The sequence below is a fragment of the Patagioenas fasciata genome, chromosome 27, assembly GCF_037038585.1.
Source record: "Patagioenas fasciata isolate bPatFas1 chromosome 27, bPatFas1.hap1, whole genome shotgun sequence".
Classification (NCBI taxonomy): Eukaryota; Metazoa; Chordata; class Aves; order Columbiformes; family Columbidae; genus Patagioenas; species Patagioenas fasciata.
In genome coordinates this window covers 1,119,317-1,137,285 of record NC_092546.1, presented here as the reverse complement: position 1 = coordinate 1,137,285, position 17,969 = coordinate 1,119,317, and the positions used below count along the sequence as shown (strand labels likewise).

General features: G+C 52.6%; 1 protein-coding gene across 2 annotated transcripts in view; it reads left to right on the top strand.

Annotated features, from left to right (window-relative positions):
- Positions 1–2,690: 2,690 nt before the first annotated feature.
- The window catches only part of LOC139825711 (dynein axonemal heavy chain 9-like), a 108,068-nt gene continuing 92,789 nt past the window's right edge, over positions 2,691–17,969 (top strand). Inside the window, exons 1-9 of one of the 2 annotated variants that reach the window (XM_071799732.1) lie at positions 2,691–2,858; positions 2,970–3,053; positions 8,820–9,016; positions 9,670–9,828; positions 10,620–10,700; positions 11,308–11,438; positions 13,071–13,282; positions 13,476–13,709; positions 16,218–16,385. In XM_071799732.1, coding sequence (XP_071655833.1) covers positions 2,706–2,858; positions 2,970–3,053; positions 8,820–9,016; positions 9,670–9,828; positions 10,620–10,700; positions 11,308–11,438; positions 13,071–13,282; positions 13,476–13,709; positions 16,218–16,385 — 1,419 coding nt within the window. In that variant the 5' untranslated portion in view covers positions 2,691–2,705. The remainder of the gene's footprint in view (positions 2,859–2,969; positions 3,054–8,819; positions 9,017–9,669; positions 9,829–10,619; positions 10,701–11,307; positions 11,439–13,070; positions 13,283–13,475; positions 13,710–16,217; positions 16,386–17,969) is intronic. The other variant, XM_071799731.1, reaches the window with a different exon arrangement.

Sequence of the window (17,969 nt, the reverse complement as noted above, 5' to 3'; positions counted from 1 at the left end):
CCCAGGGGATGTTTTCCACCCTTCACCCTGGTGCCAGGGTTTGGAGCCTGTGACGTGCTGAGCATGTTCTCAGCTCCAGTCTCTGAGTGCTTCTGCGCTGCTCTCAGCTTTCCATACTGAGGACTGCCTCATGTCCTCAGGTGCCTGCTTAGCAGCCCCTTCATGCCCTTCAGAGCAGATAGGAGCACCTCATTTTGCCTAAAGGGAGGATGTATTTGCAACCCTTCAACATTAAAGAATCTTCCAGAGCTCACCTTCCATGGAGGAGAGGGAAAGAGGGTAAGACATCCTTGACACCATGGTGGGGATGTCTCAGACATTCCAGTGCATAAAAGGGAGGGGAGTTTGGTTCTATCTCACTTGGCCTCCTGCTCCCTCAATCCCCTGCTTTTCCCTTCCTCCCATCCCATCCTCTTCCATCCACCTCCTCAAACTGCTCCCTTCACCCTTCTGCGCTCCGTCTTTCTTTCCTCTTCTTGTCATTGTGGACATAGTCACTTTAGTATTGTAGATACTCCTCACCCCTGCCATTGCCCATACAATATACTGAATTTCTGTCACCCAGCCAAAATGTGCAGTTTCAGGAGCATTTTCCCTCTCACAAGCCACTAAACTGAGCAAAGATTTTTTTTTTTTGTCTTAGAAGTGATATATTGCGTTGGAAGACCTTGCTGCTCCGTTTGTTGCAGGGACTCACTTCTACTTGGGTTTATAGTTTAATAACCCACTCAATCCCGTTCCATCACAACTCAAAGATGCTTTTGGTTGTGCCTCCTCCTGCAGGCACAGTATTGCTGAAAGACTGTATTGATGAGGATAGCTGAGAAGACCAGAGATCATCATGGCTTTTAGAGGCTGCACAGGGTTTGCTGGCTGGGTAGTTAACAGAGCTATATGTCTTTGATTGGGAAGCAAATCAGAGCCCTTGCCTTGGTAAGTCTCTGGGTGCAGGGCAATGCAGCTGTAGCTCCTGGAGGCATCTCCTAAAACTGGCACAGGCACAGCTGGTGGGATCTGTAAGGTGGGGGATCTTGCACCTCAATTTTGAACAGCTGTGAAGCCGGGTGAGCCCCCAGGGGTGCCCAGGGCTGTCCTGCAGAGCAGGGTCCCTGCTCCCCAGGTCTGTGCCGGGGCAGGGACTCTGCCGCCTGCCAGGGTCAGCGCTCAGCCTGCCCAGGGAGATCCCATGGCAGCAGCTGTGGGTGGAAGGAGCGACCCCCGGCAGGGCAGGCAGGGAGCTTGTGGGGTTGGAGGGTGCTGTGTGGGTCAGGGCTGCTCAGAGCTCCAGATCAACCCCACAGACATGGCAGAGAGTCCTTCTGAACAACGACATCAAGACAGGAACAGCTGCAAGGGAAGGAGTCTGTGCTTTCAGTTTTCCACTCTTGGTTGTCTGGGTGTGCAGTGGGAGATGGGGATTCATTTCTCTACTTTGGAGAAGACACAGAGACCCCAGTTCTCGTTAGGACTTGTCTGAGCTGCTCCTGAGCCCCTGCACACACAGAGCTGCCCCTGGGCAGTGCCAGGCGGTGTGAGCAGGACAGAGCTGAGCACACAGCGGGTGGGACGGGGTCTGTGACACTGAAAGGGAGCAGACCCAGGGACAGAGACACAACTACAGGCCACATAGACATGGGAAGGAGGAGTTAACTGCTACCAGAAATGCTGGGGATGGGATTTCGGAACCTCTCTCAAATCCTCTGCAGCAAAGACACATTTCCCAGTGCAACCCCTGGTCTCTTCTCCTCCCCATCAGAGCCTCTGCCCCGAAGCCATGGGGTCCAGGTCATGAGTCTCCACCTCAGCAGCTGGATCTCCAGGGGAAGGGTTCCTGGAACGTGAAACACAGAAGAGGTGCTAAAAGTACTTGCTCTACAGTGTCATTATGTGAGTGGCAGCAGCACAGCCGGGTAAGGAGAAGGTTCCACAGCATGCCCGTCTGCCTTTCTGTCCTTGCTTTATTTCTCAGAAGCACTGCAGTGTTCTTCCCTGTTTCTCCACCTGTTCCTGGAGCTCTTGCTCTCTGGGGTTGGGGTGGGACATGCAGCTGAAATATTCCCATGGTACGCATGGTCTTAGGAGCAAAGCACCGTGACTCAGCCTAAGTAGATCTGCCGCTTATTCTTTTGTACTGCCAGCAGATTGTGGAAGTAGAGTATAAAACCCATCCTTATGGAGAGATCTGTGCATTTTAGGCTTAGTCTAAGTAAGTGGGACCGGCGGGCAAGGACTGAACCGGAACGGCGGGGCGGTTGGTCCTACGCAGGGACAGGATCTGGACGCGACCGAGCGAGCCTCTCGCGGGTGGCTGCGGGACAGTGTACGCGACTCTACGAGTCGAGCTTTTCGACCCTCGCGATCCGTGCACACGCTCGGCGAGTCCGTGTCTGGAGTTTCGGGGCTCGCGCGTGGCGTGGGGATGCGGGTTTCGTGGCGGTTTTTTTTTTTTTTTGGTGGGGGTTTATTTCGGCAGGGGCGGTGGGGTCGTGGTGGTGTCGTCGTGCCCCCCACCCGCACCTGCCGCCGCCGCCGCCGCCGTATAATTTCACTTCGTGTTCCGGCTCAGACTGCACGGCGAGCACAAACACCCCCCCCCCCCGCCCGCACCCCAAAGCGCGGTCTCTCCCGCCCTCGCCTTGCCCCCCGCCCCCTCCGGCCCACCCGCGGGAAGGGCCGGAGGGGGTCGGCAACTGCGCGCGCCGCGCATGCGCGCTCTCCCCGACGCCCGGCAACCGGCCCCCTGCCCCCCGCCAGGTGCCCAACGGTCAGTCGCTCGGAGTCAAGCCCGTCGGGCGGGCGGTCGCGGGGAGGCCAGCGCGGGAGCGTCTTGCCGATCGGCCGAGGAACCCCGCGCGCGGGTAGGCAGGGAGGCAGGCGGGCCGGGACGGGGAGACGGGGACGGGGACGCGGTGTCTCTATGCCTCCCCGGGGGGAGGCAAAGCCGCTGGCGGGGTCGGTTTCTTCTTCAGCCCGCGGCCGGGGCGGGCAGCGGGCCGAGGGACCGAGCGAGCGAGCCACCGAGGAAGAAGCGCGGGAGGCGGCAGCACGGGCAGGTGAGGGGGTTAGGCCTCCGACAGCGGGGCTGAGAAACCGCGGGACGCCCGCGTGCCCCCCCCCCCCCCCCCCGCGCACCCCCCCCCGCCGTCCACCCCCGTCCACCCCGGGCACGGAGCCGGCAGGGACGCCCCGGCTTCCCGGGGGGGAGGCGAACTCGCTGGCGAAAGGCCGGGGCGGGGGGTGGGGAGGAACTCTGGGCGGGGATGGGCGGCCGGGCTCGCTGCGGCGGACTGGGGCGGGCAGGCGGTGGTTGGGGCCGGGGAAGGCCGCCGGCTGTGCTCTCATTGCCCCTCCTGGTACAGTGTTATTTGGAGCACAGAGTTTAGGGGATGGACAGTGAGCAATGAACGGTTATAGAGTTGAAAAGAAAAATGACCCTATCTAAAGGACAGTCTCTCCCAGGATGTGAGTCTCTGCAGTGCAACCCTTTGCTAATTGCAAGGCAGAGAGCAGATGATTCAGTAAGTGGGGTTTATGGATCACAAATAGACATTAGTAGAAAAGATGCCCTGGGAAGGTTCAACATATATGGAGGTACAAATGCCTGGGTAGAATGGATCAAATATATGGTGCAAAGCCTAAACGAGCAATTGCTGTGCCTGTGCGGCAGGAAGGCCTGTGGCCCAAGTGGTACCCTTCCCTCTGGGGTGGAGCGAAGATTGACAGGGGATGGAGTGCGTCTTAGCCTTATGCCAAGACTCTACGGCATGGAGAAATAAGTCGTGTCATACTCTCTCCCTCCTGTTTCCAGCTTTGCAGGGAAAAATATCAAAATCCCCCTGGCATTTTCAGGAATAATTGAAAATCATACTGCCTGTCTCTCACGACGCGGCAGGAATGATACCAAGTTCCTAGGAACATGAGTAGGTGTGCAGAGACACGGGAAGTTGGTCCTCATATGTCCTCAAATGCTTCTTGAGTGGATCTTTGGTGGTACTGTGGGAAGATGACACTTCATTCCATTTTATCCCCCACTGGGAAGGTACCTGTGACGTCGTACAATTGGAAATTCCTTTTACCCTGGCATTTGAACACTGTGATCCATCAGGGCAACAGAAAAAGGAGTTGAGGGCTTTCCTCTGATGACAGGGTTTATTTCAATTAGATTGGGGTCCCCAGAGGAGTCCCCAAGGAACACAAAGCAAGAAGTCAAGGTAGCTGCGGGTTCTGAGTCCTTTTTGTTTTGGTAGGTAACTACAAACAAGAATGTAGACGGGATAAATAACATTTATTTATAAGTTATACTAGACAAGCAGTTAAATGAATCACCAAGCAATTAGATGCTACTAGTAGAATGGCATGGGAAAATAACATGGTCCCCGATACGATGTTGGCAGAAAAAGGTGATATATGTCTAACCACAGCTTCAGCAGAAGAATTGGCTGAGAATTCAGGTGTAGATAGTCCACTCATGGGATTGTTAGAATCTTGGTTTGGAATATTGAGAGAAATTACTTCTTTAATCGAAGTAACAGAAGCACTGATTTCTATAGCGTGCTACATCATTCCGTGTCTGCGAGGACTTGTTCAACACCTTATTGAGACAGCTCTATCAAAGCAAGTGCCTTTAGGGCCACTGCCATGCTCAGATAAAATGATCCTGCTAAAAGAAGGGGGGTGGTGCTGGCAGTGTGGGACAACAGCCTGTGTGCTTCAGGGTGGGGGCAGCGGCTGGTTCTGTAGTTAACAAAACAAGAAAAAGGCCCCTCCCGTCATGGGGTTGAAGTTTCTTCTATCCAGGTTTTCATTAGTGTTGCCCCCATATCTACCAAAAATTCTACTTGTTTGTTCTTTTGGGTTTCTTCTTCCCAATGCGGGAAGCACCACCCAGGCTGGTCCCCCAGAAGGACCAAAAGGTGACTGTGAAAAACAGAGTTTTCCAGGTTGTGCCCGGGTTACCCTCCATGGTGTTTCGCAGGCTTTCTTCACTCTAGAATGGCGAATCCAGGCATTCTGTTCTCCGATATTGGTAGCAGTCAGGGGATCTTGAAATGGACCTTCCTATTATGGTTTCAAAGTTTTCTGTAAAAGACTTCACATACTCGTCAGTAAAATGTGGCCCTCAATCAGAGGATCTAACAGCTGGGCCTCCAAGCCTTGGTATTATTTTGTGTATCAGTGCTGTAGTCACCTCCTAAGCTTTTGCTGTCCTGGTAGGGAACGCTTCTGGCCAACCTGAAAAAACATCAGTTAATACCAACAAATATCGGTACCCCCCTTTTCCTGGGAGTTCTGAACAATCAGTTTGCCATTGTGGTCCAGGCCCATTCCCTTTCCCCATTTGACCCATTTCTAGCTTGGGCATATTTTTGGGATTAGTCTGGAGGCAAAGATCACACCGCTGTCACCTCTTCCACAGTGACAGACAAATCTCTAGCTCCTGTCTCCCTAATCAAATGTTTGCGTAGTGGTTCTAGTCCCCAAGGCCCCTTCTTCTGCTCTTCCCTTCCTAAAGGCCAAACCAGGTGGGAGAAAGCCCCACTGTGTTTGCTTTTTCAGGAGAAAAATAAGTGCTAAAAAGCCACTTTGGGGGTGCCCAGGTGGATCCAGTGGTATCCAGACCCCCCCCAGAGGGAGCATCCCCCAGCACCCCCAAGTCCTTCGCAGGGCTGCTCTCAGGCCCTCCATCCCCAGCTTGTGTTGATACCCGTGGTTGCCCGGGGCAGCTGCGTCTCCCAGGCGAGCTGGGTCCCGCCCCGGCCCGCCCCCGGCTCCTCGCAGTGTCCCTTCCCCCGGGCAACGCGGCTCTTCCCCGCAAACACCCGCCGGTGCCGGCCGGATGGAGCAGGCGGTGGAGCCGGTGCCTGGCGCCGAGCGGCTGTGCCGGTGCGCGGCGCGGGGGCTGGGGGTGCCGGCGGAGCGCTGGGAGCGCTGGGCAGGCGGGGAGGCGGCGGGGCCGCTGCTGCGGAGCTTCCTGGCGGGGCCGGCGGGGCCGGCGCTGCTGCTCTGGCGGGGCCCGGCCGGGGAGCTGGAGCTGGGGCCGCCCCCGCCGCCCCCCGCCGCCCGCCGCAAGGGGCTGTTCTTCCTGCGGGCCCCCGGCGCCGGCCCCGGGGAGCTGCTCTGCGGGGACCTGCCCGCCGATGCCCTGCGGCACTTTGCCGCCCTCGTGGAGGAGGTGAGGATGAGGGGCCACGGGGGCAGGCTCAACATGAGGAGAAATTTGTTTGCTGGGAGATGGCAGAGCCTGGCCCAGGCTGCCCAGGGCGGGTGTGGAGTCTCCTTCTCTGAGACATTGAAACTCGCCTGGACCCACCTGTGTGATCTGCTCTGTGACCCTGCGTGAGCAGGGCTTGGACTGGGGGATCTGCAGAGATCCCTTCAACCTAACCAGGCTGGGATCCTGTGAGGCCTGGGCAGCCCCGGAGGTGCAGAGGGAGCCCTGGCACCCATGAGTACCGGGTGCCCCTCGCACATGGCAGCGGGGAAGGTGTCCCCTCCTACAGACAGGCTCCTTGGCCTCCCTCCCTTCTCTGCTGATGCACTTGTACCCTTAACTCTGCCCTTTGCAGTACCATGGACGGCTTTAGAACTCATATAAACCACCTGAATGCTGATCCACATCAGCTCTGTCTATCAGTGGGGTCCTTGTGGGACTGATGTACCCACAGGTGCTGGAGGGGACATCTGCAGGTCACCTACTCCAAACCCCTGCTCAAGCAGGGCCATCCAGAGCCAGTTGCCCAGGGCCATGTCCAGGTAGCTCTTCATTATCTCTAAGGATGGAGACTTCACAACCTCTTTGGGCAACCTGGGCCAGTGCTCGATTACTCTCATAGTGAAAAAGTGTTTTGTGATGTTCAGGAGCCTCCTGTAGCTCAGTGTCGGGTTATCTCAGGTGGGCTGATGTTTTCTTAAAGAGATCGTCAAGAGGTTCGAGTGCTTTTGCTTTGCTGTGTTATTAGCCTGAACTAGACAATGTTGTTTCGGTTTATTCCTGATGGCTCCTCACCTGGAGAAGTCTCAGGAATGAGGCTGTAATGGGAAAGCAGAGGAGCTGCTGGATTTGAGAAGCTCTGATCATGATGTTTGGTATATTAAGATGGTGACTGATAGATTGGATTCCCAAGAGCAGGCTGCCAGACTGGTTATCCTGGTTTTGTGAGAAAACACATTATTTATACGGGGAGCTTTTGTTTTGATGAGCCCCGTGGTCTTGCGAAGTCTGCACAAACAGTGGTTTTGCATCACGGCTGGCCAATAGCATTGCAAGCACCGTCTGCTATGGGTAGATGGTGGGGTAGGAACACTTTGGCAGATCCTGTTAAATCCTGTTTTCTGAATGCCTTTGGGAGCCGGGATTGTGCGTCCCAGCTGCGTGTTTGCAGGCTTTGCTCTCCCCTGTGCAGACATGCAGTATTTCTGCAGGGAGCAGATTGTGCCTGGTTTTCATCCTATTTTCCTCTCAAGCTTCACTTGAAGGCAAAAGCAGCGGTGGTGCTGGGTCAGGCAGATGGGGTGGGTCTGCGTGAAGGTGAAAAAGGTCTTGAATTTCCTGGGGTTGGGGTCGTGTGTTCCTCTGCCCACACTTTGTCTTTATTCAGTGAGGGGTCACAGCTGGTGACCTTGTCCACTTGTTGCTTCACTCCTGCGGTGCCGAAGGGAACACACCTGCTCTGTGGGCTGGGGCTTCATCCTGAGTCCAGTTATCATTTTAACAGTCAGAAAGAAAATGAACGGCTGTCATTTGCCTGGTTACAACATCACTGGCATTAGCAGTCCACATGCTTTAAGTAATAGAGACACATCTTGCTAATAATGCAGCTAAAACTGCTGAAGGTGAACTCGTCAGCACCTGCCCGTGTGTTCCCTGGGGTTGTGCTCCCCCTTCCCACGGCTCCCTGGGCACGAAGGTGGCTGGTCGGGTCTTCTTCGGGTCTACAGAGCCAGCCACAGTTCCAAAGAGTCTTCAGCATCCTGGGACAGCACCATGGAGGTGCTGAGCTGCTTTATTCCGTTTCAATTTTATGTCCATTTGCAGCTATTTTTATGCCTTTAGTCACCTCCCCCCCCTCCCCTACCCCCACCCTGAGTCCAGTAACACAAAGGGCTGTTGTTTGTCACTAGGGACAACCTGGCTTTGTTAGGCTGTTGCCACAGGCTGGTCCCAGTGCAGAGCCAGCCAGGATAGGTGACAGACACGGTGTTGCTGTCACAGCTCAAACAAGCCAAAAGCAGCTCAAATCTGGGCAAACCCCGACCAGCCCCACAACCCCATGCTGCCGGGTCAGTAAAAGTGCTGATAAAGGCAAAGCTCCTGTTTGGTGGGCTGCAGCTGGGACCTGGGGGACCCTCACCACCAGTGTATCCCAGGGGGTACCAGCAGACCTTCCCTTGCAGCACACTGAGCTCAGCCCAGCCCTGGCAGGCTCAAAGGGCAGCCTGACGGCTGTGCCCATGGGCAGGGACATGGGGACCAAGCACCGGGGACAGTTGTGAGGGCAAGGGACAGCAGCCCATGGGGCCATCTCCAGTTGCGGGCTTGAAAGGCTGGGAGAGCCTGGGGATGGGGCTGCTCACTTTGCCTACTGGCTTCCACCCTCCTTGGCTGCTTGGATTTGGGGAAAAGGGTGTTCTGCTGTATAAAGTGGGCCTGTAGAGATGCCCATTCATCATCAGCTGCCTCTATTTCACATGGGAACTGCTTGAGACAGCAATGAATATGGGTCTCCAGGCTTGGCCAAGCACAGACCTCAGAGCCTGGTGGCCCGTCTGTCTCCTGCTGCACTTTTTTCTCCATTGGTCTTCCGTGACTCCCGCTGTAGGTGATCGTGCCCATCCTAACGAACAAGAAGAACCATCAGGGCTGGCCACAAGTGGTGTCACAAGACATCGTGCGTCATGTCCACAACCTCAAAAGTACCATTTTCACAGTTGTTGGCCAAGTAGACGGCAAGACCTTGCTGCCTCTCCCAGCTGGCTCAGAGGGAATTGAGGACATTGATCTGGAAAATGAGAAATCGTGAGTACCACCCCAAAATAACAGGTTCTGGAAGGTCCAGAGAAGCAGATGCGTTTGTACATCAAGTTGTCATCGTGTCTGGGCTGCGTGCGTGCCCCTGTGGAACCCCAGGAGATGTGTGGGTGCAGTGGAATGAATCACTCCTCAGACAGGACGTGGTGCGGGTGGGATTTTGTGAGAAGTTACTGCTTCCAAGGCAGTGGGGTGACCTGTCCTCAGCTTCCCAGCCCACTTGGTGGTGTTTCTTGCTGAATTAAGTGAGTTAATGACTGCAGGGATGTAGAATATTTTGAGGCAGAATGGTATGGGGAGAGAGAATCTTGCTGGATGTGTGAGTCTCCAGGTCAGATCCTGAACCTGAATGGATCTGATGTGACAATGACTGGCTGTGCAGAGAGGTGGCGACTGGCTCTTCATTTCCACCATTCACTTTATGAACAGTGTTGTTGCCCACACTGCTGCAGACATTCAGCCATTTTCTCCAGAGTGTAATTCCTATATTAAACCAGTGACAAAATCTTATGGGGTTTGATTGTTTTGTGGTTTTGAAATGTGAAACCCTGTAAAATCCAGCTGCCCACACGGCCATTGGAAGTAGATCCAACTGAGCAATGCACATCAACAAAGTTAATCACGTACTCTGTTTACTACAGCATGGAACGGATAGATAAATCTCTGGTGTATGCCATGGAGTCGGCCATCATAGACTGGAGCCACCAGATCCAGGAGGCACTGAAGAAAGAGTCTTCAGAGCCTCTCCTGCAAGGCAGCAATCCGAACCCGAAGGTGGAGCTGGAGTTCTGGAAGAACAGGTACCCAGAGCAGCCTGGCCAGTGCATGGTGCCCTGTGGTGCTGGTTTTGTGTAGAGGGAGAGTGCTGGTGGTGGGGCTGCTAATTCCATGAGTTGAGAAGAACAGGCCACTTGGGGTTCATGTAGGCTTCAACTAAGGAAAATTGCTCCCGCACAGAAAATCATCGTGATCTGCAAAGTGCCTGGGAGGTCACTGGGCAGCTGGCTGTGTTTTAACTTAGCCCCACCACAGGGGCTACACCTCAAGGGACTTTTTTCAGAAATGCCCTTTACAGGATCCCAGGCTGGTTGGGCTGAAGGGACCTCTGCAGATCCCCCAGTCCAAGCCCTGCTCACGCAGGGTCACAGAGCAGATCACACAGGTGGGTCCAGGCGGGTTCGAATGTCTCAGAGAAGGAGACTCCACACCCGCTCTGGGCACTCTTTCGTCACTGTTCACTAGGAGCCATCCACAGGAGTAATTGCTGATGGACACCTGCTGGGGGCTGTCTGGAAATGGTGCATCTCAGCTGGCTGCTGTTCATCTGTCAGGGCCAGAGGGGCTTTAGATGCTCAGGAGCCTGGGAGTGGTATTTCCTCCTGCCCTTTGAAAACCTTTGTGCTGTACTGGTTCAGGCTGACTCGGGGCAAAGCCCTGCTGGCTGGAGAGCTGTTGGTAATGCCTGCAGAAACACGATGGCTTTTTTTCAGCGATGTTCTGTCAGTAGCAGAGCTGCTGTCATGCTGAACTCAGCACTTTCTGTCCTGTAGGGTTTGTCTGTGCCTCATGCAGCTTTCTCCCATTTCCACAGTCCATGTGTAGCTGGAGGAAGCCCTGAATCAGGCCCAGGGGAAACAGATGATGTTGGGGGACAGCTGATGGCCCAGTGTAGGTGGGTAACATGGCCACCAGCATCCTGGTGTGCATCAAGAACAGTGTGGCCAGCAGGCCCAGGGCAATGACTGTCCCACTGTACTCAGCGCTGGGGAAGCCAAACCTCAAATCAGTTTTGGGCCCCTCAGGCCAAGAAAGACCTTGAGGTAGTGGAGTGAGTTGAGAGAAGGGAATAGAGCTGGTGAGGGGCTGGAGCACAAGTGTGATGGGAGTGGCTGAGGGACCTGGGGGGTTCAGCTGGAGAACAGGAGCTGAGGGGAGACCTTCTGATCTCTGAACTGCCTGAAAGGAGCTTGGAGCCAGGGGGGGTCGGGCTCTGCTCCCCAGGAACAAGCGCCAGGAGCAGAGGAAACGGCCTCAAGTTGCACCAGGGGAGGCTGAGGTTGGATATTAGGAAACATTTCTTCCCAGAAGGGGTTGTGAAGCATTGGAACAGGCTGCCCAGGGCAGTGGTGGAGTCACCATCCCTGGAGGGGTTGAACAGTCACAGAGATGACATTCTCAGGGACATGGGGCAGTGCCAGGGGTTAGGTTATGGTTGGACTCGATCTTGAGGGTCTCTTCCAACCAACTGATTCTGTGATTCTGTGTCTCGGTTGCTGTAGGTGTGATGACCTGGAATGCATTTACAACCAGCTGACAACGAGGAAGGTCAGGAACATGATGGAGCTGCTGGAGAGAGTTGAGAGCAGCTACATCCCAGCCTTCAAAACCATGCTAATGGATGTTGAGGCAGGTGAGATGCTGGGGCAACTTTACCACAGTGCTGGCTTCTGGCCTTTCTTCATGGCCTGGTGTGACTGATTTCAAGCCAAATCTTTCTAGTTTGTGAATTGAGACTGGGCTGCTTGTGCTTGAGTCTAGGCTTTTGTTTCCAGGCTGGGACAAGCTCCATCGCTGGTCTGTTGAGCCAGACTCTTGCCAAAGTTCAGGGTGAATGGGTTTGGGAATTTATTCTGCTGTAATAAAGTGTTTGCATTACTCTAACAGGACTCACCTCAACTTCCACCAGCTCCTCTGGTGTTATTATGCAGGAATGGGAGTTCAGACTAAGAGGACAGATCTTGTACCTAAGACTGCTTTGTTAGAGCGCTGCTTCTCAGGCTTTGGCCACTGCAGCCCGAATTTCCTTGCTTTGCTTTGCTTAGGGGAGTTGAGCGCAGCCCAAGGAAATATTGCAAATCCCTGTCTGTAGTGAAAAACAGTGTAGTCCTGCTGGTCTGTCCCTGCAGACCAACACAGCTGGACATCCATGTCCAACCCAGCTGCTCTCTGGCACAATGAAACCATCCAGACTGTGTTAGCTGTGCACGTGCTGGCAGAAAACACTGTTCTTCACCACTTCACGTGCAAACATTGAATCTCTTAAGGATCTGTGTCACACTCTGCATTGTGCAGTTTAAATGGGCTGGAGAAACACCCCTTATATAAGGAGCCAAGGGTTCATTGTTAAACTAATTAATACTTTAAGGGTTTAATCAAAATACAACAAATATTTGGTTTTAATCCGGCTACAGCGATACTAACCCTAATTGGATAATTTGGACTATAATTGTTAATTTCCATTACAGCGCAGTTCAGATTTGTGTGCACCTGCTTTTAAGTCTCTGCCCCTTTCCCTGGCATTGTACTGGTGTGGCTGCTGTTGGTGGATTTGCTGGGAGGGTGATGCTGATAGTGGGAGTCTCTTCTTCCTTGGTCTTGGGCCTTAGGGGTTATTTTTGCATGCATTCAAGCACTTCTGTCACTTCTTGTTGGTCCACAGGTTTAATTGCACAACGATCTGGTTTTATTAATGCTTGCGCTCTGGGGTAATTCTTCAGGGTAAAACCACACAGCTGTACAGAGCTAAGCTAAAGCTTTCGACGAGTCAGACATCAGTTGCTTTACTGTTGACAGGTTTTCTATTACAGTCAGGACTAGTGGGGCCGTCGTCATCTGCCCACTGGACAAGGAGTTGCTTGAGCCAAAACTGAGCTAAAAAGGGCTCAGGCCAAGGCTGTACAGCCTGTCGTGCTGTACAGCAAGGCCATGGCTCACAGCCATGGCAGCACTGTATTTTTGGTGCTGTTGGGCAAATTCCGTGTGACTTTTTAGCAGTTGTGGACTCAGGCTCTCCACGAAGCCCTGTCCCAGCTCCCTGTCCCCTGCCATCACATCAGCTTATTTCTGTTCTGGTTACTGCCGCAGGTGAGTGATGTTCACGAGTGAGTGACCTGCAGCACACAGGTGGCTGAGGGTGCTCAGTGCTTGTCAGGACAGTTTCTTTTCCCAGGCACTTTTCCATGTGGTGAGGCCAGCACCTAGCTGGGAACCCAGCACACCGCAGCTGGGTGGTTCTTACCGCTTCTCACGTCTCTCAACACAGCTTTGACTGAAGCTCAGGACGTTCACCTGCACCTGACACCCCTCAAGCGCCGCTTGGAAGACGTAGAGAGGGTTGAGTTCAGCGAGGTGAAGCCTTTCCTGCTCCCCCTGCTCCACGTGGTGTGTTTGATCTGGGTCGCCTCCAAGCACTACAACATGCCCGTGCGGATAGTGGTGCTGCTCCAGGAGATCTGCAACCTTCTCATTGAGCAGGTCTGTGGCTGTGATGCCTGTGTTTGCAGTCCCCTGTGTCCCCTCTCCCCTTCTTCCTATTGTCCTTCCCTGGAAAAGTGATTCTTTAGGCAACATTTAACTTAATAAACAGGTTCAAATGTGTTCAACACAAGAAGTCCTTGTTTTCCATGATGGCAGAAGTGACCTCTCAGGTGTGATTTTGCTCTTCCAGGCCCTGGTGTACCTGTCTCCAGAAGACCTTCTGAAAGGGGACATGGAGGAGAGCCTGGGCAAGGTGCGAATGGTGCTCGGTATCCTGAACATGTTCAAAGAGGCATTTGAGGAGAGAAGGGAAAAACTGCACATGTATTATGAACCAGGCCAAGAAGTGAGGGAGTGGGACTTCAGCTCCACGATGGTGTTTGCGAGGCTGGACACCTTCCTGAAGAGACTGGAGATGGTGGAGGTGAGACTCTGGTCTTGAAAAACATTGCAAACCGTCAGGAGAACTCTGTAGCCAGGAGATCACTTGCTGGCATCTTTGCTTTCTATAGCTTCACCTGATACCAGGGAATGGGGCCACTCTTTTGCTGTTAGGTCTCCTGTTACAGCGAGTCTAAGACTGTGTTTTACTATGTCCTGCTCAGTGCATATGTAAGCTGGTCAGGTTGATAGGTGTGTTTTTTGCTCTCAGGAGTCCCGTTGGACTCCTTGCTCCTGTTGGGGCAAGAAAAGGAGGATTACTGGAGGTGTGGTTTGCACAGCTGTAAATAAAGCAATGTAATCTCCCAGGTCTCCTGGTGCCATCAGAGACAGATTTAGGTTATGGTTGGACTCAATGATCTTAAGGGTCTCTTCCAACTGAAATGGTTCTATGATTCTATGACACCCTAGAGCTGGGTCCTGCCTGTCTTGGAGAGGCCAGATGGCAGGATCCCCTTGGCTGTGCCACGTGGGCCTGGGGAGGAGCAGGGACACGTTCCTCACCAGGTTGTCCCTTCGCATCCTCATAGTCCATCAAACTGGGGTGCTGTGGCTCAGGGGTGTCCCTGTTTGCCAGATCTGTCACCTGAGGCAGGGACATTGGGGTGTCATCCCTGAGCTCCCAGTGTGGCCAAGGGCTCCTTGAGCCACAGGAGATGTTCTGCAGAGAGCAGGTCTGAGTGTGAATGTGGGAGCTCCCTATGCTCTCCTTACCACATGGCTGTGTCTGGAGACCACAGACATACAGACACCATATGTACCTGTTATACAGACACTGTATATACCTCTTATACAGATACTGTATGTACCTCTTGTACAGACCTTGCATGTACCTGTTATCTCTCACGTGGCTAACCACACACATTCATCTGCTCTCCACACACATCCCAAATGAATTTCTTTGTTGATTGTTGCTGCGTTCTCAGTGTGTAGGGTTGGATGGCCAGTGTACAGGTTGCTGGTGTTTGCAGTTTTACTGCTTTAAATGTGCCATATACTTTTATGTGTTCCTTAATTAACTATGTTGAAAACTGTCATGACTGGTGCCTATTTTAAAAGTATTCATAATGATGGTTTCCAGTAGGGTTTGATGTGAAATAAACCAAATTATGCTGGTCGGTGTAGAGAGGAATATAAATAGACACAGGAATAACTGCAGGTTATCATGAGGACAGTGTTGGTGACAGGTTTACTGGGACCCTGTAAAGGCTCTGGGGCACTGACTGCTGGGATTCCATGGATGCCATGGGCACACTGTGGATATGGGCTGCAGACAAAAGCCAGTGGGGAGGTTTTGAGCTGGGGCACTGTGCGTTTTGACCAGTGTCTGTTTCCTCCTTCCGTGGCTGTCCCACACTCCAGGGACAGTAGAAGCTGCAGTATCTGGAGTCAGAGGGAGAGCCTGCGGAGTGAGCTGTAAAACAATAATTAAAAGCATAGTGCACACCAGCCTGTTAATGAGGAAAACTGCTGCATCTCTCTCCGTCTCAATTTCCCCTCATCACTTCATTTCAAGCAACCTTGCAAGACAAAGCAAGGGACAACTGGTATTTCCACATTATTTTTTTGCCTTACTAGGTATTTGTTCAAGCGGATGTGCTGGTGTGTCGAAGTGAATATGAATGCATATGTGCATTTGTTTTCGAATTTTCATAAAAGCTGCAGTTACACTGGTGCATGGGTAGCCCATGAGCACGTGAAGAGGGAAGGATCCCTTTCCTTTGGTTCGTTGCACTGTTTCATATTACGTGTCTGTGGTAAAACCTGCTGCCCTGCTCGGGTGGCCCCAGGACAAGTGCAAGCAGAGAGTGGCCACCAGTACATTCCTGTGCACATTTCTCCTGGTCCTCTGAGACAATGGATGTTCAACCAGCCCTTACTTGGCCCTAGCTAGGGAGACAGATGAGGTGGGATGGCAGCAGAGCTGCCCAGTGCTGCCACCACCACTGGGGGAGCGGGACATTTTCCCAAGAGGTGACACTGCCAGGCTGCAGAGGATGGGAAGGGAAGGGAAGGACCCGTGTGCCACCTCAGCAGAGAGGGCCAGCGGGGCAGGTGCTGCAACACCCACTTGGACACGTGGAGGTTTGACTGCGCAGGAGCTTTGGACAGTTTGGGTACCTGTAAATATTAGAAATCTGTCCTCGGTTAATACCTATAAAATTGGGATTCTTAGCTATGCTGGATGACATATAAGAGTCTCATATCCTGCTTTGGATCTGTCCTTTAAATACACTTAAAAGCGATTTTACAGTTGTCATGGTATTTCTAGTGGCTGCAGCAGGTCTCACTGGGCAGGGACGTGTTATGAGCAGCCACTGATGCTCAGGACAGGCAGATCAGGCTCCCCCCTTCCCATCCCTGCCACCCAGCCTGAGCACCAGCGCTGTGCTTGGGAAGGTCCCTCAGCAAGTGCAACTCTGTCGTGACAGCTGTTGTCATCTTCTTTTGTCAACATCATGACCTGTGTCTCCCTCCGTTGACTTTGAAGGATCTCCTGGCAACTTCCTTGGACTTGATGAAGCTGGAGAAAATTGAATTCAGTGGGATTAAAGGGAAGACCCTGGGCCAGCAGGTCCTGGACATGTATGAGGAATTCCAGGAGGCATACAAGGTGTTTTCAGAGCGAACCTATGACTGTCTTGACCTGACCAACACGGTAGGTGGGACCAGTTTGCGGGAACATCAGGAACATGTGCATGTTTCCAAAGCAGCAGTTTCCTGCTATCTTCTTCCCAGCTCTTTCCTCCTTTCATTATGATCTGATCTGGTACTGGAGGGAACAGGGAGCCGCTGGCCTTTCCTGCAGAGATTTGGGACTTCTTGCACGTCTATATCTAACATATCTTGCTAGATCAGCACCTTAGATCAGTGCAGCTGGGAAACTGGGATTTCCATGAGTTATGCACAAGCTTTTGCTGTACATGGTGCTTGCTGAGGTATAAGAGCTATACCAACACCCACATCTCTTTGCTTTCCTGCTCTTGGTATTTACCATGTTTCCCCAAAAATAAGACCTACCCCAAAAACAAGCTATAGCATGATTTTTCAGGATGCTTGAAATATGAACCCTATTCAAAAAATTAGCCCTAGTTACAGTTCATAAAAAAGTCAATTTAAATAGGGTCCAGGCAGCTATACATGTAAAAAAGTAAGCATCTTTTGCAGCAAAAATTAATATAAGACTCTGTCTTAGTTTTGGAAAAACAAGGTAGTTTGCCTGATGAGGGCCAACTCAGATCATCTCTGGGATGTGTTCGCTCCTGCCTAGATGAACACATGGCATCTGGGGCTCTCAGAATTCAAGGATGCTCTATTTTATTATCAGTAGTGCTTTAATTAAAGGAATATTCCCAGCCCTCTGGGACCTGCCTGGTGTGGGGATGGGTGGCTCGTGCTTTGCTTCCTGCAGCTCCCAGTACATCTCTGCAGGGGGTGGCACGTCCCCAGTGTTTCTTGCTGGAAAGCTGCTTGCTCCATAGCACCCCTCCTTCAGCAGGGCAGGCACAGAGGAGAGGTGACAGTGGCTCTGCAGGAGGTGGCTTGGGTTTGGTGACCCCATGGCCATTTGTGTGACTCTGAGTCATGTTTGTTCTTTCAGTGCTCTAGTTTTGCACCCTCTGCCACTGCTGGAGCCGTTTTTTTTAGCTAAAACATGGCATCTGGATCTGCTGGAGCTCAGCAGTAGCAATAGTAAAAGCTATTTCCTTGCACTTTGTCCTTTGGAAAAGAGACACATGACCTCATTTTTAGTGGTTTTGTCCAAGCTAGAACAGAAGGACTGTCACGGACTGTCAAGTTCAGTCTTTGATTTGGACTCTTTTACGTGTAGGAAAACAAATATAGATGTTACTCTTGAAGTTCAAAGGATTTATTACAATTGAAGCAAGAAAAGCAGTGCAAGAAGATGATGGAAATTACAGAAACCCAGTACTGTTGAGTTTGAAAAGGACCTCTGGAGATCACCCAGTCCACCTTCCCTGCTCAAAGCAGGCTCAGCTAGAGCAGGACTGTGACTGGTCAGGTGAAATATCTCCAAGATTACCTATGTCCAAGTGTGGAGACTCCACAGCCTCTCTGGGCAACCTGTGCGAGTGTTTTGAAACTGCCTCACTCACAACCAGCTCACCATGGAACCACAGGCTTGTTTTGACTTGAAAGTAGGTTGGATTTGGGACTCAGCAGGTGCATCCGTGGGTTTTCTGGATGATGGTGTGGTCTTCAGGCCAAGTGGTGGGGGAGA